At 46.5% G+C, this 21,414-nt stretch overlaps 1 protein-coding gene across 4 annotated transcripts in view; it reads right to left on the reverse strand.

Annotated features, from left to right (window-relative positions):
• VTI1A (vesicle transport through interaction with t-SNAREs 1A) overlaps positions 1-21,198 on the reverse strand; it is a 243,665-nt gene extending 222,467 nt beyond the window's left edge. The window contains exons 1-3 of one of the 4 annotated variants that reach the window (XM_083741516.1): positions 20,898-21,198; positions 18,573-18,631; positions 10,716-10,826 (exon numbers count right to left, since the gene is read on the reverse strand). In XM_083741516.1, coding sequence (XP_083597642.1) covers positions 10,716-10,826; positions 18,573-18,631; positions 20,898-20,991 — 264 coding nt within the window. In that variant the 5' untranslated portion in view covers positions 20,992-21,198. The remainder of the gene's footprint in view (positions 1-10,715; positions 10,827-18,572; positions 18,632-20,897) is intronic. The other 3 variants (XM_083741519.1, XM_083741518.1, XM_083741517.1) reach the window with 3 other exon arrangements.
• Positions 21,199-21,414: the final 216 nt, after the last annotated feature.

Here is a 21,414-nt window from a genome sequence, read left to right on the forward strand (position 1 = left end):
CTGTTCTTAACCTGAAGCACCACTTTAGCTAATGGGGCCTCCCGCGGCCGCCGCACGATTTCTGTTCTCACCCTGAAGCAAAGTTCTTAACCCGTGGTACTATTTCTGGGTTAGCGGAGTCTGTAACCTGAAGCATCTGTAACCCGAGGTACCACTGTAACGAACATGACTAAGTTAGGTACATCAATTTCTATGAGTCTACTCTGAGTAAAACTAGTTCAATGCCACCCTAGGTGTTTGGCTATTTTGAAAGACCCTTATAGCAGTAACATCATGGAGGGTGTTTCCAGCTACCCCACAACCTACTCTTGTAAGAGTTGCAAGTGGCTGCAGTAGAGGGACACTGAGCAACATGTTTCTAGGACTAAGGGGAAAATGTGAAGCTCCGTGGTTATTTTTGCTACTGGATGCTACATGTTGTTTAAGTAATCCTGTTATAGTGTTGAAATGCGGTTTTAAAAAATGTTACTATATTTGCTATTGTTTCCCTATGTTATTACGAAGTTGTTACTATGTTATTCATTTGCTGTGTAAATTATGAATTGTTTTTGTGGTTGTTTGAAATGTATCCCTGTTTTCTTTGTTGTAAGCTGCTTTGGGCATGATTTGTTTTGTGGGATAGCAGCATGCCAAGAAAATGAATGAATGACTCTCACTTCTGGAGAACCTATGTGTCAGGGTTTCAGGGACAGAGAGCGAGGGGGAGGGGTCCCAGGGTGACGAGGAAGAGGACGACGATGACCCGAGGTTGTCAGTGAGTCCATCAAGTGAATCCGAGGATTCCCAAAAGGGAGCCCCCCTGGTCAGGCCAAGGGGCAGTAGAGAGGGAAGCAGTCAGAAGCAGGGGAACGAAGAGGGAATCCCCAGTGGGGGTTGGAGATCGGGACCGGCCTCTCCGTCGGAACGGAGTGAAGGGGGTGGAGTTACCAGTGTGTCAGAAAGAGCAGAACAGGGAGCAGAGAGGGGAAGGAGTTCGGAGCAGAACATCCTGCCGGAAGGGGAGGAGTGTAGTACCGAGAGTAGCGTAACGGTCGAAAGGAAGGTCAGAGGCAACGTACGCGCGCCAAGTTCAAATGTGGAGGCGCGCGGATATGAGGAGAGCCCTGAGGAGGAGCCTGGTCCCAAAGCACGAAGGAGGGGGGAGCAGGCGTCAGAAGACTCAGCCTCGGGGGAGTCCCGAAGGGAGGGAGCACAGGGGGGCAGGAAGACCCTGCGGAAAAGGAAGGAGAGGAAAAGGTGGAGCAGTACAAGCCTCTTAAGCTGGTGCAGGGGCGGGACTGACTCAGAGGGGACTTCAAACATCTAAGGGTAACAGATGCTGAGCCACGGAGCTTGGATGTAACGGCAACAATGTTCTTCAATAAAACCTTTTGTATATAACTTGGACTGGATTTTGGTCTCTTGTGAGCTGGGACCTCGGGTGGCTCTGACAGTAAGTCCCCTCCCAAAGAACGCAAAATTTTTTTTTGCAAAGCTCACAAACGGTGACAGCCATGAGTGCGGAGGATCAGCTGACAGCACTGCGAACTACAGTTTCCGAACTCACCGCTGCAGTCCTTGCGTCTCAGAAGAAGCATGACGAAATGGAGAAGCGCTGCCAGGACCTGCAAACAAGGTGGGAGCGTGCAAACAGGGAAGGGTTCCCAGGGTCCAGATCAGAGGGCATTGGACTTGGAAGGCGGGGGGGCAGCCTAATCACCCACTTCGATGGGAACCTGAAGCACTACCCCAGTTTCAGAGCAGACGTTTTGTATGCATTACACTTGCTTTGTCATGACTTTAAAGATGAGGAGGAGAAAGTGGGGTTTATTGTTTCTCACTTGCATGGGCCGGCCAGAGACTGGTTGCGCAATTTGTGGCGTGAAGATGGCCCTGCCCGCCGCGATTCTGATGAATTCATTAAAGCGATGGATGCCTGCTTCCAGTCAACCGTAGATTTGGATCTTGCACGCAGGGAGATATTTGGACTGCGGCAAGGCAAAGCCACTGTGCGTCAGTACCATTCCAGATTTTTTGCTTTACTGACTGCGTTACGCTGGGAGAAAGACTGCACACCTGTGAGGGATTTGTTCTGGGAGGGTCTCAGCGGTCCCATAAAGGACGAACTTGCCAGGGAGGACAGACCTCAGACCCTGGAGGAGGTGGTGCAGAGGGCTCTGGCGATTGGGGTACGTCACGAGGGACGCCCTTGGCACAATGAGGAAGAACGTCAGGTGCGTCCACCAGCGAGGACGTCTTCTTTCATCCCCAGGGAGTTCAGTCAGTCACATCCCTCGCCGCTGGGGAGGCAGGGGGAGGAGCCGATGGAACTTGGTGGTGCTAAGGCTCAAGCAACAGCCAGAGCCCCAGTTTCCGGTGCAGTAAAGGCGAAGCCTCCTAGAGGGACCAGGAAGTGTTACATCTGTGACAGTGCACTGCACATGGCGAAAGAGTGCCCCCAGAGGCTCCAGAAGCACACTGCAGCTTTAGCGACGGTAGCTGCAGAAGTGATCCAGGAAGAGGAACCTCAGGGAAACGACAATGCCTGGCTGCAAGCAGAATTGCTGGGGCTCAGCCAGGCGAATCTGTAGAACAGTCCCCAGCGTCTTTGCAACCCACAGACCCTTTGCCACCCAAGCCAGCGGTGCAGCTCACTGCAACACTTCAGTTGCCAAATGGGACCACCCTAGAAGTGCCCCTCACGATCGATTCGGGGAGCAACGCCGATTTCGTGGGGATGCAATTCATCAAGCAGCATCGCATAGCGCTTCTGCCCGCCACAACGCCTCTGAACGTAGTCACGGTGGATGGCAGGAAATTGCTAGGAGGGCAAGTTGTGCAACAGACACCTCCCATGGTGATGCGGATAGGAGATCACCGAGAAGTCATTAGCTTCAATGTCACCCAACTGTCTGACACGCCTATAGTATTAGGCATGAGTTGGCTGGAGAGACACAGTCCTGCTGTAGCGTGGTACCAACGCCAGATCACCTTTTGCTCATCGTACTGTGCTCAAAATTGCATCCAGTCCTGCCAGGAGGAGGGAGCTGAGCACCAGCTGCGACTTGGCATGGTGCAGGCAGTACCTAGCAAGTACGAAGGGTTCCTGGAGGTTTTCTGCGAAAAGGAAGCTGACCAGTTGCCGCCCCACAGACCTTATGATTGTGCCATCGACCTGGTGCCGGGGGCGCAGTTGCCGACTGCAAAACTGTATTCCATGTCTGAGGACGAGATGCAAGAGCTCAGGGAGTTCATAGAGCACAATTTGAAGCGTGGATTCATCCGGGAATCGAAAGCAGTGGGGGGCAGTCCTGTGTTCTTTGTAAAGAAGAAAGACACGCCCCAAAAAAGACTCATTGTGGATTATAGGTTCATAAACAGTATGACCAAGCCCAAGGCCTTCCCCATGCCCAAGATAGATGATCTCCTAGCAACCGTGAGGAAGGGGAAGATCTTCACCAAGTTGGATCTGCGTGGAGCGTATAACCTCATACGCATCCGGGAGGGCGATGAGTGGAAAACGGCCATGTTCACGCCTCTGGGCACGTATGAATACAGAGTTATGCCGTTTGGTCTCCAAAATGGATCTCACGTATTCCAAGCCTTTATGCATCACGTGCTAGCGGGACTCCTCTACAAGAAATGTGTGTGTTTCCTCGACGACATCCTGATCTTTTTGGAGACGGAAGAGGCCCACGAGAGGGACGTAAAGGAAGTCCTGCAAAGACTACGGGAGAACAGGCTCTACGCCAAGTTAGAGAAGTGCCAGTTTGATGTGACGGAGGTGGATTTCCTGGGCTACAAGCTGTCCGACAAGGGGCTGGCCATGGACAGCGTCAAGGTCCGCGCGGTGTTGGACTGGAAGAGCCCACGCAATCGGAAGGAAGTCCAGAGATTCGTCGGCTTCGCCAACTTCTACCGCAAATTCATCAGAGGTTTTGCAAAGGAGACAGCAGCGATCACGGACACTCTGAGTTCCAAGAAGAAGAGGTTCGTGTGGACGGAACAGGCGGAGCGCTCTTTTCGGAAGCTTAAAAGCCTTTTCGCCTCCGAGGAGCAGCTGCTGCACGTGGATCCAGGCAGGCCCATGCGAGTAGAGACCGACGCGTCAGACAGGGTGGTTGGAGCCGTGCTCCTGCAAGAAGATCCACATGGGAACTGGAGACCCGGTGCCTTTTACTCCCGAAAGCTCAGCAAGGCGGAGCAAAACTACACCATATGGGACAGAGAGCTGTTGGCCATTCACGCAGCGTTCAAAGCGTGGCGACACTTCCTCATAGGAGCCAAGCACACAGTACAGGTCCGCACGGATCACAAGAACCTAGAGTATTGGCGCACGGCGAAGCTCCAAAGCCAGAGACACATGCGCTGGGCGGAATTCTTCGCGGATTTCGACTTCCGGATAGAGTACATCCCCGGAGATTCCAACGTTATAGCCGATGCGCTATCCAGGAAACCGCAATATCTCGATGAAGCGACACCAGTAGCAGCCAGGCACATTTTCGCACCGCAGGCGTGGTCGTGCGCTGCCATCACAGTAGATCTGGACGCGGTGCGACGTGCGTTGCAAGTGGATCAGTTCGCACAGTCCAAAATGGAGGAGTTGCGCAGAGGTGTGCAGAGTGACGAAGATTTCCAACTACGCGACGGGCTGCTAACTCGCAAAGGTGCCCTCTACGTGCCAAGCGACGAGCTTCGCGCAAAGGTTCTGCAGCAGTTGCACGACGCCCCCAGTGCGGGCCACTTCGGCAAGGAGAAGACAATAGAACTGGTGGCAAGGGACTTTTGGTGGCCTCGGATGCGTGGAGAGGTAGCGGATTACGTCGCCAGGTGTGACACTTGTCAAAGGTCCAAGCCAGTACACCAGAAGCCAGCGGGGCTGTTGGAACCGCTGGAAACGCCACAGCAACCGTGGGAGAGGGTAGCCCTGGACTTCGTTACTGACCTGCCCAGCTCCAGAGGGAAGACGGCGGTACTGGTGGTTGTGGACCTGTTCACCAAGATGGCGCACTTCATTCCGTGCGCAAAGGTGGCGACGGCGGAACAGACGGCCAAACTCTTCATTGATCACGTGTTCAAGGTGCATGGGCTGCCGCAGTCCATCCTGTCCGACAGGGGGCGCCAGTTTGTTTCCAATTTTTGGCAGAAGCTTTTAGGTATCCTGAACGTCAAGATCAACCTTACGTCGGCGAGACATCCACAGACCAACGGCCAAGCTGAGAGGGTCAACGCGATCATGCAGCAGTACCTGAGATGTTACGCCAATCAGCGACCCGCAGCTTGGGTGGACTACCGGCCGATGGCAGAGTTTGCCTATAACAACATGAAGCACGCGTCCACGGGGGTGACGCCGTTCTTCGCGAACAACGGTCGTCATCCCAGAACCTTCCCGGGGTTCGGGGCACCGAGAGAGGGGGTGCCGCAAGAAGCCGACCAGTTTGCAGCGGAGCTGCAGGAGGTGCACGAAGAGTTGCGGAGACATTTGGAGCTGGCCAAGCAAGCATATAAGGTGCAGGCAGACAAAAACAGGAGAGCGGGGGAGGAGATCCAGGTGGGGGACTGGGTGTGGTTAGCGGCCCAAGCGATGCCAGCCAAGTCGTTGGCCAAGAAGAAGCTAGGGCACAGGCAGTTAGGGCCGTACCAGGTGGAGGCTAAGATCAACCCGGTAGCCTTTCGACTAGCCCTCCCCGAAGGTTCCGGAGTGCATCCGGTATTTCACAGGTCGGTGCTCACCCCCTACAAGGCACCGCACAGGTTTCAGGAGTCTGAAACAGTCCCGCAACTACACACTAAGTCACAGGAGAGGGAGAGGGCGCCTAGGGCCGAACCACTCAACGAGGTCACAGAAATCCTGGACTCGAGATGGGGGAAAGAGGGGGTAGAATACTTTCTAGCCACAGAGGGCACTCCAGCCAGTGCCAACGGTTGGGTGCCGGGCTACGCTTTAGACGAACCTCTTCTAAAAGGCGAGTTCCATGCCCTTTTCCCGCATAGACCCATGCCAGCCGAGTACTTTGATGACTGGCTCTTTACGCCCACACTCTCAGACAGTACTTTCCGGGGTTTTTCTTCAGCCGAGGAGAGAACGCCAGAATCTAGCCCGCCCAGGGGATCGTGCTCAGGGGTGGACACAGAACCCTCTTATTGGTGGGACGAGCAACCAGAGGAGGACTGGCGCAGGAAATGGCTGACGGGACCTTGGCCGGCAGCACCAGACGAGGTACCAATGGAAGAGGGAGAAGAGAACACTTTGGGTCAAGAACCCGAATTCGAACACTCATACACCGAACTGCAAGCAGAGGAAATGGAGGTACACAACCTGTATCCTGCATCCACCTCCGAAGAGCTGCAGCTCCTACAACCTGCACCCGATGGGCGGGAGGGGGGAAGGGGGGGCTTCGAGGGGGGATGGATGTCAGGGTTTCAGGGACAGAGAGCAAGGGGGAGGGGTCCCAGGGTGACGAGGAAGAGGACGATGATGACCCGAGGTTGTCAGTGAGTCCGTCAAGTGAATCCGAGGATTCCCAAAAGGGAGCCCCCCTGGTCAGGCCAAGGGGCAGTAGAGAGGGAAGCAGTCAGAAGCAGGGGAACGAAGAGGGAATCCCCAGTGGGGGTTGGAGATCGGGACCGGCCTCTCCGTCGGAACGGAGTGAAGGGGGTGGAGTTACCAGTGTGTCAGAAAGAGCAGAACAGGGAGCAGAGAGGGGAAGGAGTTCGGAGCAGAACATCCTGCCGGAAGGGGAGGAGTGTAGTACCGAGAGTAGCGTAACGGTCGAAAGGAAGGTCAGAGGCAACGTACGCGCGCCAAGTTCAAATGTGGAGGCGCGCGGATATGAGGAGAGCCCTGAGGAGGAGCCTGGTCCCAAAGCACGAAGGAGGGGGGAGCAGGCGTCAGAAGACTCAGCCTCGGGGGAGTCCCGAAGGGAGGGAGCACAGGGGGGCAGGAAGACCCTGCGGAAAAGGAAGGAGAGGAAAAGGTGGAGCAGTACAAGCCTCTTAAGCTGGTGCAGGGGCGGGACTGACTCAGAGGGGACTTCTAACATCTAAGGGTAACAGATGCTGAGCCACGGAGCTTGGATGTAACGGCAACAATGTTCTTCAATAAAACCTTTTGTATATAACTTGGACTGGATTTTGGTCTCTTGTGAGCTGGGACCTCGGGTGGCTCTGACACTATGCTTTTGCAGATGCTTGCTGGACTGCAGTTTCCATCACCCTTGAATTTGCTCTGCTGGCTGCTGCTGATGGGAGTTGCAGCCCAAGAAAATCTAGGGAGCCAGAGATTCCCTGTGCCTGTTGTATAGTCACTCTCCCCTGGAATAGACCTTTTCTTCTGGAGTGCTTGGAAAAAGAAAGGGGGAAATCTCTAGGCACGAGGGTGGGCCTGCATGAAAGCATAACCCCTTGGGTTCCAGCTTCACCTAGAGACTATAGAGGCAAATCAGTATGTGAAAAGAGGTATGTACACAAACACCAGCTGCTTTTTACAACAAGGCCAAATGTCTCAATATGCACTGGTGATGTCTCTCAGATGGGGGACATTTTTAGGCCTACCTGGATATACTGAGGACTGAACCTGGGACCTTCTGCATGAAAAGCTATGAACTATGTTGTGGATCGGGGTGGATATATTACTCTGTTCCTGGCCCATGTCAATTTCACATGTTTTCATTCCATCCCATTTCCATATTAACCTGCAGTTAATTTGATTTGTTACCTGCCCTTCATCCTAATGTCCCAATGCGGGTCACAACAGCTTAAAACAGAATGTTAAAAACAGTTTAAAACAAATTACAATCACAAAAATAAGATGGGTCCTAAAAATATTCACCTAAGGTATCAAAAATAAGAATAAAGAGAAGAATCTTCAGTATTCAACGAAAACTGTCTAGTGATGCTACCAGACACATTGCTCTGGGAAGGGAGTTCCACAACTTTCAAGCTGCCGCAGAGAACATCCTCTGCCAGACTGCCCACCCAATTTTCTGAGGGTGGTATAACTACCAAAAGGGTCCTCCTCTGCTGAACTGAGAGTATGTGTAGGGAGTCTTTCATATATTTGGGGCCTAAGTTGGAAATGAACTAGCAACCAATACAGCTGTTTTAAAATGGAACCTCAGCCAGTAATCTGGCTGCTGCACTTTGGACCAACTGAAATTTCAGTTGTTTTCAAGGGCAGCTCCATGTACAGCACAGCACAGTAATCCAGTCTGTATGTTAGGACAGCAGGAGTATTAGTATTATCATTACCATCATCACCATTGCCATTTATGTTCAAAAGGAGCTATCGCTGGCAAACCAACGAGAGCTGGGGAAAGGCATTCCTAAAGTAATCTGAGCCTCCACTAACAGTGATGAATCCAGTAGCCCCAAGCTATGGACGTGTTCCTTCCAGGAGAGTGTAACCATGTCTAGAACATACCATCTCCACACCTCCTGGACTTGAGAACTCAGGACACCTCTCTCTTTTCAGGATTCAGCTGCAATTTATTGGTCCACATCCAGCCCATCACAGCCTCTAAACAGTGCTCGAAAACCTTTACTACTACTGCTGAACCAACAGAGAGCTAGAGCTAGGTTTCATCTGCATATTGATGATACCTCGCTCCAAATCTACTGATGACAGCTCCTAGTGGCTTCATGTAGTTGTTAAATAGATGTCAAATAGCAAGGGGGAGGGCAAGACAAAACCCTGTGGAACAAAAGTGTGGAATCTGAAAAAAGAACTATGTTCCATTCCACACAATAGTCAAGAAGCACAGATCAGGTTAATTTGCATCAGAATTCACAGAAATCTATATCCCTTAATCGTACCCAGTTTTGCGCAGAGAACAATCAGCTATCTTTCTGTTAAAATATGAGACTATATCCCCTGTACCACCTGAAACCTGATGTTTTTACTAGGCAATGTCCTCAAGGGAGAAAATTGTATTGTCTATAGTTTTCATTATGGAACAAATAGTAATACAATTAAGTTATATCCAGTTCTACCCATACAAATGCTTTATAATATGAAAAATACATTGGTTTTCAAATGGCAAAACGGCAATGTTTTCTCCACAGCATTATTAGAAGAGGATGCTCATTTATATACCTGCAATACTGAAATAGGAATAACTGGTTTCTCAAAAAGCAGGCAAGTTAACAAAAACTGCTATTAACTTGTTTCAGTCTGTCAATTTCCCTTTAAAACAATACAGTACACTTGGAAGACTTTCCTGCAAATAGCAAATTGCAACTCCACATTTGGCCACAAGATAGCGCTAACTGCACAACACTCAACAAGATACAATTTAAAAACACACATTTGTATTTTTTGAGCCTCGGTAGATAAAAAAACCTGACCAACAATAAACTCCATAGGGCTTTCTAAACTGCAATCAGTGAAAACAGCTCTAAAGATTTTCTATCTTGTTAGCTGCAGCTTCCTTCTTGCATTTCAGCAGACTATGTAAGTCAGGCAAAACACAAAACAAGTTTTGTTCTGTCATTTTTGTCTTGTTTTATTCAGTATGTACATGCTATCTTTTAAAAACTAGTACAATTAAGTACAGAGTATTTTCTTATGTGCTTTGTGCTTTTTATTCTGTGGGACCAATGCAACTACTAAAATAGTTATTTCATGACTGCTCAAAGGGAGCACTTATAAACTCTGTTTTACTCATCCACACAGAAGTGGCATCTTAGCCTTTTACGGGGAACTTCAGATGTTGTACCTTAAATAGTTCATTATTTTGCAACAGGAACTAATAGAGCTGCTTCTCCTACACAACTATTCTAGAATGGTGGAAACTCCAAATAATCTGTGTGACACCCCTAATAATAACTGTGGCACGTTAACAACTTGATTTATTATTACCTGTCTCTCGGGGCAGCTCATTACCTCTTGGAATACATGGGCAGATCTCGAGAACAAGTAAGGGAGAGCCTGTAGCTTGAATTGAAGCCACATTGTGACATATGGCTATTGTGAAGTCCAGTTTTGCTTCTGTCAATATGTTATCACTGTGTAAGAAAAGGCAAGGCAAACCAAAATACGTACTAAATCACACCTTTAATACCTCTTGCCTGGAGTACAGGAAGAATGTATTAGCCAAAATGAAGAAAAGAGATCACCATTGTAGAGCTAACTGTTGGGAGATGCAGTGCATTTTTTCTGGTGGGATGTAGGCGTACGCATACCCCTAAACATTTTGTGAATGTTTGTACTTTTGTCCATTTACTGTTTTTATTTTTCCTGATTTGAACTATAAAATGGTGATTTTCTTGAGTCAAAATGAGAGTACCCCTAAACATTTTTTTTAAGGGGGGGGAATGCACTGGGGAGATGTATCTGTCTGTGCCTTGTATCTGTGCCTTCTGTCATTTATATAGTGGAATGAATGACAGAAGATTAAAACATGGTGAATACTGCCTAAGAAAGGCCCTCCAGAATGGCCATGATGAAGAGAGAGAGAGAGAGAGAGTATAGAAACTTCTGACACTGGCAAGGCTGGAATGTAACCTATATAAGAATCACATCTTTTGCTCAGCCTATTTTTGTATCTGTTCCTGCCCAAGCCTAACATACAGCCTACAGAATGTTGCCCACAGCAGAATGTAGCTCTTTGGCTAAATAAAGGTCCCCCACCTCCACCTCAGCACTACCGCAGCTGAATGCTAACTGAAGATAAGGCTTGTTTGCAGTAGGTGCAACATGTTTCGGCTCACAAAACACTGTACGTGAATAAACTCACAAAATCTGCTTCAAGTTTTTCCATTTCTTGCTTGTAGCTCCTCATTCTACTGCTGTACATGCCTCGGCTCTGTGGAGGGATTTCTCGAACTTCAAGCTCCATTTGTTCCAGCTAATAATTAAAAACAAGAAGGGGAAGGGTGTATGAGAGAAAAGACAAGTTGAATTAAGCCAGGAAGAGTCGTGTGGCAGTTATGCACTACATCGTTGACAGGAGGGAAGTGGGACAGCTTTCCAATTTAGCGATAACCTGACAACTTTTGTCCCTGCACTGAGGGCCTTCTAGGTGGCTACTCCCAGACTTTGGAAGAGGCAAGGTGAAGACTTGTTTGTTCCAACAAGCGTATGTGGGCTGGCAGCTTTTAATGAAAGGGCTGCTGCCATGCTATTTTTATAGTAATTATTGGTATGGCTTTAATAGCTTTTATATATGTATCTAGTTTTATTTCTATTGATGTTTCATAGCTTTTTAATGACCCTTTTTCAATGCTTTTAGAACTTCTCATATTTATATGTAAGCTACCTTGAGTCCCGTCAGGGAAAAAGGCAGGGTATAAATAAATATAATAATATTAATAATGTCACTGAACTCCTTTGGGAGAACACATGCTTGAGCTGTTACTCTCAAACAAGTGATCCTGTGAAATAGCCACTTGCACATAATTTTTCCTTTGCTTCAGAGCCCTCCATTTAACTGTTGTTCCTGAGCTTTGTATTCACACTGCTTTCTCTAAATTTCTTTTCCCTGTCCCATTCTTTTAGCGGTTTAACTACACAGCAGTTTTGCAAAAACTGCTCCCTGGCAGTTCTAAAAATACCTGTGAAAATAAAAGAAATGGGGAAAGGATGAGAAAAAATATGCGGTTAACTACACTCCTTTACTATGTTATTTCAGGTGATACTGTTCTCAGTTATGAGTTTCAATACACAGAAAAGTTGTGGCAGTGGAAGAAGTTCGGGGAGGATGTATTTATGTGTATGCTTTACAAACAAAAGCTCCTTGATAACAGGGATGAGTAAGCTTCTTCTAGAGATTCTAGCGAGCTTTTGCGGGTGGACATAAACAGTTCCAGGTTAGGTGGCTCATGCGGGTGACTCAATATAAGGCACCTTCACACAAACGTCTTTTATACATCTTTCCCCAAAGGTGAAAAAACACAGGTTGCAGTAAGCTAGGAACAACAAAATCCTTGGAAAGATCAAATACAGTGGAAATCGTCTCTTTCCTCTAAGGATAAGGCATCATATAAAAATATCACGTTCTTTGTTTCAGTTGAGCAATGTGCAGAGTTTACTAATTTACTGATAGCTGAACAACCTAAAAATAAGGGATTGAGGCGGAAACGCTGTATGTTCCTCCTTTGTGCAGATAGTAAGATACAAAAAGTAAGATCCTGATAGTATAAGCAAGTCAAGTACTTCTACATCAGTTTACAAAACTGTTATCTGTCTCATTTACATATTCACTGGACCCATTAACCCACATCTGGCAATTTGTGCACAGAGATGCCCTTTCCACAAAATCCTTGTAAAATGTTAGCAGATCTGGGGAAAGCATAGACAATAAAAATAAATAAATAAATTATTATTATTATTATTATTATTATTATTATTATTATTATTATTATTATTAAAAAAATTTATATCCCACTCCTCCTTCCAAAGGATCTCACACTGGCAACATATACATATGTGTAGCTCCTGACAATGACTAGAATCATGAATCTGTCCAAGAAGAACAAATGAATTGAAGCAATTAAAATGATTAGCTAGTTTAACTTTGAAGAAACAAATGATCAGCAACCTGATATGAGCAGAGTTAGATTGCCTAAATCCAATCCCACCATAGGACTGCTATGTAAAAACTGCATGCTTTGGGTGGCAATGTTTCAAGTTTGATTTTTACTTCAACCTGTTCAGGAGACCTTTTAATGAGTTGTATTCCTTAGCCAGTTTTGTTAAAATTGATTTTTATATGCAAGCCTTGACATTAATCACCAACATGTTAAGTAATTGCTGGAAGTCAATAATTGCTTTAAGCACCTGTCTAAAAGTGTTAGCAACAAGATCGGAAAACAAAAGTATGAACAAAAAATGAAGTACATTAAATGAAGATCATCATTAGGATGGAAATGTTAAAACAGGATATTCTTTTTAATCTTAGAGAAAAGTCAGCCAATTTTGTTCGTATTATGACACAAGGAGGAAAATAATGAGCTGTTAGCTCAACTTCTACTCATTCCAACATTAAAAAAGACAGAGAACTATTTTGCAGAAAGAAGTAGACTGAGTGATTGGTTACCACAAAGAGACAGTGTCCTTTAAAAAAAAAACATGAACAGGAGCTTTTTTTCTTTCTTTCTTAAAGAGCTATGGTGAAGGAGAGATTGTCCTATGGTTATTTAGTTATCAATGCCTTTTGTAATTAATAATTTACCTTTATCACTTATGTGAGGTAGGAAATTTCCTTGTCATCCTTACATGTTGATCAAAGAAGCTAAAGTATAGATTAAATGATCTGTCAAAGGTCAGAGTACCTTATGTGGATTGCTTTAACCAATCCATAAAATGTGATAGATAAACATTCCCTTATGCACCTCAAGAGCTGAAGGATACATCAGTTCTCCTTTAATTAGTCTTGACCTATTTTTCTACATGAAATATAGTAAATATGAGAACCAGAATCTAAGCTATAGTACAAAATCCAATTTGGACTGCTATTGGATTACTGTTCATTCATTGCTCTTAAAAATAAGTTTTCCAGTTGCAATCAGACTTTCAGCATTTCTCACCATCCTTTGAAGCTTCACCCTACATACCTCTGAAATTAAAGGTAAATCATGAAATAGGAGAAGCTCTTCAAGGAATGATAAAATGAATGCTCAGAAAACTTCAAGTAAATACACTTCTGGATGAGACTGAAAGGTAAAGGGAGATACAGTATATCCTGAAGTACAGTTCATTATGGAGGTTTGGACAGGTCTTGTACACCATTAACGATGATGCTTTAGCTTGTTTCTCTATACAGATAAGAAACAGATATATATGACTTGTAATGGTCCAGCTATCCAGCATAAGCATTCTACTTGGTTATGAGATTTCCTCCCCACCAGGAGAGTAACCTGGTTTAGACACAATGTCCCTCTAGTAACAACTGAAGGATTTTTTATTCATTTGTCAGACTTTTCAACAGGTTCCGATTGTTTATTTATTCTTGTGCTATTTATTCTTGTGCTATTTATTCTTGTATATCTTATATTTTTAAACTGCCAGTCACCATTTTTCATATGATTAGCTCCACTGCCCTACAGGTAGACTGAAAATCCTTAGACAGATGAAAAATAGTCTTGTGCAGAAAACATGATGGAAGTTAGTGAACATTCCTTTTGGAACTATATATAAGTGGTTATAGCTTTTTCTGAAAGCCTAGGGTTAGGGTTAAATATCAGACAAAAACCTATTTATCCATGTAGGCATTTTAAATCCTGCTGGTGACGGTAATATAGTATTGTTTGATCTGCTATTTTAGTATGCTGTTTTATGGGACTATATTTTTTTAGTTTGATTTTATGTGCTATCCTTCATTTCACAAGTCCAGGGTGATTCACAATAAATTTAAACTATATCTTTTCATCTATAGGGACGCAGGTGGCACTGTGGGTTAAACCACAGAGCCTAGGACTTGCCGATCAGAAGGTCGACGGTTTGAATCCCCGCAATGGGGTGAGCTCCCGTTGCTTGGTCCCTGCTCCTGCCAACCTAGCAGTTCGGAAGCACATCAAAGTGCAAGTAGATAAATAGGTACCGCTCTGGCAGGAAGGTAAATGGCGTTTCCGTGTGCTGCTCTCGTTTGCCTTCCTTAGACCTATCCAATTACCGCCCAGTTTCAAATCTTCCATACCTGGGTAAGGTAATTGAGAGAGCGGTTGCTGAACAGCTTGGTAGGTTTCTGGAGGAAACATCGGCATTAGATCCATTTCAGTCCGGTTTCCGTCCTGGTTTTGGGACGGAGACGGCTCTGGTTGCCCTAACAGATGATCTCCGTAGACAACTGGATCGAGGTGGGTCAGGACTGCTGATCCTTTTAGATTTGTCAGCAGCCTTTGACATGGTCGATCATGATCTTCTGGACCACCGCCTCGCAGACGTGGGGATACAGGGCATAGCCCGTAACTGGTTGTGCTCTTTTATCTCTAGTCGGGGACAGAGGGTGGCACTAGGGAGGGAAATGTCGTCGCGCCACTCCTTGGTGTGTGGAGTGCCGCAGGGCGCAATTCTCTCCCCAATGCTTTTTAACATCTTTATGCGCCCCCTTGCCCAGATTATCCGGAGCTTTGGGCTGGGCTGTCACCAATATGCTGATGACACACAGCTCTATCTGCTGATGGATGGCCACACTGACTCGGCACCGAACACACTGACCAGATGTTTGGAAGCTGTGGCTGGATGGTTTCGTGGGAGCCGATTGAAACTAAATCCTTCGAAGACAGAGGTCCTATGGCTAGGTCGGGATGGCATGGGGATGAGGGACCAACTCCCTTCTCTTGCGGGGGCCCAATTAGTGCCATTGCCTTCCGTTAAGAGTTTGGGTGTAATCCTAGACGCCTCCCTTTCCATGGAGGCGCAAGTTACAGCAACAGCCAAGGCGACATTTTTCCACCTTCGACGCATCAAGCAGTTGGTTCCTTACCTTTCCCGCCCCAACCTGGCCACAGTGATCCATGCGACGGTCATCTCCAGGCTTGACTACTGTAATTCGCTCTATGCGGGGCTGCCCTTGAAGCTGTCCCAGAAACTCCAGCGGGTACAGAATGCTGCAGCGAGGCTCCTCACGGGGTCTCTGCCATGGGAGCATATTCACCCAGTGCTTTTCAAGCTGCACTGGCTCCCGGTGGAGTACAGGGTCAGATTTAAGGTGCTGATTTTGACCTTTAAAGCCCTTCACGGCCTAGGACCCTCGTACCTACGGGACCGCCTCTCCTGGTATGCCCCACGGTCCATAAATAACAACACCTCAAGGTCCATAAATAACAACACCCTAGTGGTCCCAGGCCCTAAGGAAGTTAGATTGGCTTCAACCAGAGCCAGGGCCTTTTCAACTCTGGCTCCGGCCTGGTGGAACGCTCTGCCTCATGAGACCAGGGCCCTGCGGGATCTGATTTCTTTCCGCAGGGCCTGTAAGACAGAGTTGTTCCGCCTGGCCTTTGGCTTGGAGCCAATTTGATTCCCTCCCTCTCTTTTTTCCCCCTTTCTTTTCCTTCTCCTCCTGCGATGAGGCTACATTTTAATATTTTAATGTTCCATTATTTTAATGTTGTATTTTATTTTTGTTTTTAAGTTGTAATCATTCATCTTGTTTTTATTATTGCTTGTAAGCCGCTCTGAGCCCCGGCCTTATTATTATTATTATTATTTGCCAGAAGTGGCTTAGTCATGCTGGCCACATGACCCGGAAGCTGTACGCCGGCTCCCTCGGCCAATAAAGCAAGATGAGTGCTGCAACCGCAGAGTCAGCCACGACTGGACCTAATGGTCAGGGGTCCCTTTACCTTTACCTTTATCTGTTTATAGCTGTCTGTCTGTATCTAAGTGATAGCATACCAAATGGGTAAAAGTGGTACCAGAGATACCTGCAACCAGGACCAATTGACATATTACAATCCCTGCATAGAAGCTATTGAAAAGAGGATCTGCATTATCTGTGGCATCTCATTCACCAGCAAGAACATGCAGCATGGGTGCTGTGCAAGAATACATGGCATTTTTGTGGTGACTCTCCACAAGATAAGCAGCCCACATATATTACGCTGCCAAGTGGATGTGTAGCAACCTCCATACAGAGGCTAGTATACTTTCAAAAGTTATTAGCTAATCTGACCCAGAAGATGTTATTTATAAGAGCCCAAGTACCACACAAATCCATTCCCTGAGCATCTCCAAGGAACAGATGCTATACTCTATTGTATTCATCATTCTGCCAGTAGCCCTACAAAACTGAGGAGATTCATTCTCTTTCATACCCACAAACTGAACCCACCATTTCATGCATGTTTGTATAAACAAGGCCACTCAGATACATAAAGGCACAGATCCCACTCCTTCGGTTACTCTTAGGCTTCCTCCCTTTTGCTCACCATAGCAAGTATGCCGATGCCCTTTGACAAGTGTGACAAGCCCTTGGCTTCATTCCAATTTTTGGGCTACAGAGGTATGCAGCAAGGGAAGGCCAATGGTTTGTCCACTCCACAGCCACATGCCCCATACAGAGAAGCTGTGCTAAGGTAAAGGAAGCTGCCAGCACTCACTCCAGAGTCAAAAAGCTGGGATGGGGGAGCTTCCTAGGCTGGATCTACAGAGATAATTTTTAAAAATATGAAAACCCAATGTGAATTACCATTGACTTTGGGTTGCAGCTCTACCGCACCATCTGGTGTCACATTTTTATAACACACTTATAACGTTATCATTGACCCGTGTAGCTGAGACCCTTGACTAGCACCCCAACCATGGGCATAGCCAGGATTTATTGGCAGGCTTTATGTTAGGGGGTGGCAGAACTGAATTATCTCCAATGCAACTGGTCAGTTAGTTAAGTATGTTTAGTTATTTACTACGCCCATGACCTCAACAATGCAGCAGGCATATATATGCACTGCTCTGCTCCCTGATTCAAGGTTGCAGCCAAACCAGTGACCACCACCTCCTACCTTTTCTAATGTAAAGCAATTAAATTAGAAAACCCAGCACCTGCTCCAGCTTCGAAGTTGGAGCTTGGATGGGGAGCAGAGAATTGTTCCGGATCTTGCATAGAGGCACAGTATGATGTCAGTGACAAGGCAATGAAGCATGTCAAGAGAAACAAACATTGTGTGACCCCTGATTACATGGACACACAAACAGTAGGTACCAAAAAAACAAAACAAAAAGAACAGTCATGCTTTTACATAGCTACTGAGTTTTGATGTAAAGTCAGTGACACACAGATTTCCAGTTAGATCTGTGTGCTCCAAAGTCTATGTCAGGAAGCAGATTTGACATGGGAGAGATCTGTGAGCCAGTAGTTCATTGTCAACTGTAATACGCTCAAAACATGCACAGTTCACACAAAAAGAGCATTCACAGCCGATCACCTACCCATCATTGCTTTCTTCCTACAATTATCTCTTAACCACTCCTCATTCTAGCCAAGCTACGACAAGATCCAGACAAGTTGCTTGTTCTAGCACAGCCTGCACAATGTTAAACACCTTCCCTGGGGTTTTTGGTCACCCTCTGGAGTTATTTTTAAGGTTTGTAGTCCTTTCCCACATTTGTGGGACAATCTAGGCTTACCCAAACCCCTCAAAATTAAGAACAGGATAATGGGGAAATCCTGTATCATTATGCCTATATTGTTCCTCTTCTCCCTAGATACAAAGTTCTGCTGTATAGTCAGTGCTAGTTTTCCAGCAGATGCAACCAGCCAATCGTGCTGTATGACTCAGTGTGTGAACTGCTGAGAAAGTAGTTGCACTGGTGCCATCAAACTCACAAGTTCACTCCCATCTCTCAGCATGAGATTAACTGTTTGCCAAAACTATATTCCAACACTCTTTCATTTTAGGATCTTTTCATTTTCTTGTTGCCTCTTCCAGTAAGCTTCTTGGATATTTTGCCTCCTCTCAGTCTTCTGCAGCTACTTCTGTTGTCTTTCGTCTGCTTGCCCATAACTTGACATTTGAGCTACTCCCCACCTCTAATAAAAGATGGACATTATCTGAGAACTAGGCAATGAATATCCAAAGCAAGGACCTCTACCCACCAATGTACCCTGCTCCCACTCTCATATGGCAGCACTTCTGCAGAACTGAGAACTTACCAACTCTCTTGCTTCTTCCAGCTGCTTCTCCACATTTGAAACCATTTGCTTCTTCTCATCTGAAAGCAAAGGGGGGAGAGCACCAGTGAAAACAGTTCTGATAATGTGAGCTCATTTCATCTTCCTCTGTCATTTGGAGAGCAACAGGCTCTTGCAGCTTAACTCGTGTGAAAGGTGGGTGTCTCTTTTGGGTACGTTTGTGGTACTCAAGTTTTTGTTTCTATGTGCCTGGAGAAAGGTGTGGTGTTTATTTTCTGGGACTCTGTACTATTATTAACCATGGATTTTGAGTTAATGATCATATCTTTGGAGTATTTGGTAGGGTGAGAGTCTGGCCCTACTACACAACTGTGGGTGTTTTTTAAGCCTTTAATCCACACACGCAAATTCTTGTGCTTTCCAGATGTTTTGGATTACAACTCCAATCAGTTCCAGAATACACAGCCAATATGCAGGGAAGATGCAATTTGTAATCTAACAAGTACGGAGAGTGATGTTGCACTCAGGTCTTGCTTGCAGGCTTCTCATAGGCATATGGTTGGCCACTGGGGGAATGGGATTTTGGACTAGATCAGCCTTTGAGCTGATCCAGCAGGCCTGGTGGAGGTTGGGAAAGTCTACTTTAACCCAACATTGTTTATTTTCATTCATCAGCGTTGTGGTACATTTTGAAGTACATGAATTCATCATAGTAGTTCCAATGAGAGTCCAAATATATTGACCCATTATTATATGCATACCAAAGAGCAGTAGTAGATAGCATAATACCTAATTTGATACAACCAGCCAGACTGCAATCCTGGGCATAGCTTCCTGGGATAAACCTGGCTGAAGCAACAGAGCCTTTTTGCTTTATTTATTTTTTCAATTTCTTTTTATTAATTTTCCAAATTATTACAAATCAAATAAACCCAAATTAAATTAATTTAGTTTTTTGCTTTATTTTTTAAAAATTAATTAATTACTATAATTCTTTCACACACTGACCAACAGCATTCCTAATTCATGTTAGCAATGCACATGGTAATATCTCTCTGCAAGATTGTCTGCATTTCTAATTAAAATCTAATGGTTGCATCTCAGCTGGCTGAAGATCTTTTGTCAAAGCTCTGGTTAAGCCTTTGCAGTCAGAAGTCAGCACCACTAAGTTCACTGGAGCTTACTCCCAGGAGACTATGTATAGGATTCCAATCATGCTGAGCCTAATAAATTGCATGACTTCTCCCGTGCTAATGTGTCACAATCAAACCTAAAAGCTGCTCTGGCAGAGGATGCCATCACATCTCCTCTGGAAAAAGTCCCAGAGCTGCAGTTCCAATGCTCCCTTATCCACTACACCACTATTCTCATCTCATTACTCACATGGCCCTCCCACATCACAACTTGTCTTCAGCTATTTGGGATTAATTCTTTGGTCTTTCACATCTATCAAGTAGCACAGGCTGACCTAGATAGGATGGCTGCTGACAGTGGCTTGTGCTGGCGCAAGAACGATGGCCTCCACTTGGCACTAGCCACCCTATCCAGGTAGGCACTTGTTTGAATAGGCTCTGGGGTTGCAATTCTTTGCACACTTACTTGGAAGTCAGAAGGCCTTACTTCAAAACAGGTGTACAATGAGCATTATACGGTTTTCTGTAATGGTACGTTCAACTAGCAACAACCGGACTGGCTACAGATCTGAGAAAGAACTTGATTTTAAGGACCGTACACTGACGAAAAGCAGCAAAATGGATCAATAACTAGGACCAGGGCTGGATTTAGGTTTGATGAGGCCCTAGCTACTGAAGGTAATGGGGCCCTTTATATGTCCAGCTGTCTTTGGTCAACAACAAATGGTCGCTGTTTTTTTGTGTTGAGTGGTAATTTATGGACCTGATAGATATCTAAAGCCATCTGCACATAACAAAATATGTATTTTATCAAAGTAATTGTTGAACTGAAATACAATTAAGAAGAAGTATATTAATAGTGAAATTTTTTGAGGAGGGCCAAGAGAGTAGGGCCCTAAGCTATTGCTTGTTTATCTTATACACTACGTAAATCCGGCACTGATAGGACTCAACAGAAAGAGAGGGGGGCAGCTTGTCCGGACTCTGACGTAGCCCACCCACCCAGCCTCAGAGAGATGGGAGCTATTCTGCTGACGTCCTGCTTGCGGGCTTCTCGTAGACAGACATGGAGGAAACAGGCTGCTGGACTAAAAGGGGCCACCGGCCTGATCCCACGGGACTCTTCTTTTGGCCTCACACCCGAGGCCAGCTGAGGAGAGACCAAGAGGTGCCGCAGCCGGGAGGCAAACCCTCCTCAGCCGCCACCGCTCACCTCCGAGCAACTTGGGCACCTTCCCGATGCGGTTCGTGATCTCCGCGGTGAGAACCGAGAAGTCCTGCTCGTAGCCCTCGAAGTCGGAGGACATCGTGGCAGCGGAGAAGTCTGGGTGGAGGGGGAAAAGCCCAAGCGAAACGGCCCTTTGAGAAACCAGAGGCGAGTTGACGGGACCCTCTTCCTCCTCGTCGTCCTCCTTCTTCTCCACCACCGCCGGCAGCCGAGGAAACCAAACTCGCCTCAGCCGCTGCTCCTGTCAGCGCTAGACTTCCGGGTTGCGCTCCATCAACAACATTCCCCCGCGGAGCCGCTGGCCGCGAGGCAAGGTTCCGCTGGACCGCCCGACCGCCTTCGCCCGTTTCCAACCTCTCCTTGGCAAGGCAAGCTGCTCGGCTTCTAAAATCAGACGCCTCTTAAATCAGGCGGCGGGCTGAATCGGACTCGCATGTTAGTCCGAGCATGGGCAGAGAGCTCTACTTGCTCGCTCCCCGCCACAGAACTGTGGCCTCCTCGG

The sequence above is a fragment of the Podarcis gaigeae genome, assembly GCF_964106915.1.
Source record: "Podarcis gaigeae genome assembly, chromosome: 5".
Classification (NCBI taxonomy): domain Eukaryota; kingdom Metazoa; phylum Chordata; class Lepidosauria; order Squamata; family Lacertidae; genus Podarcis; species Podarcis gaigeae.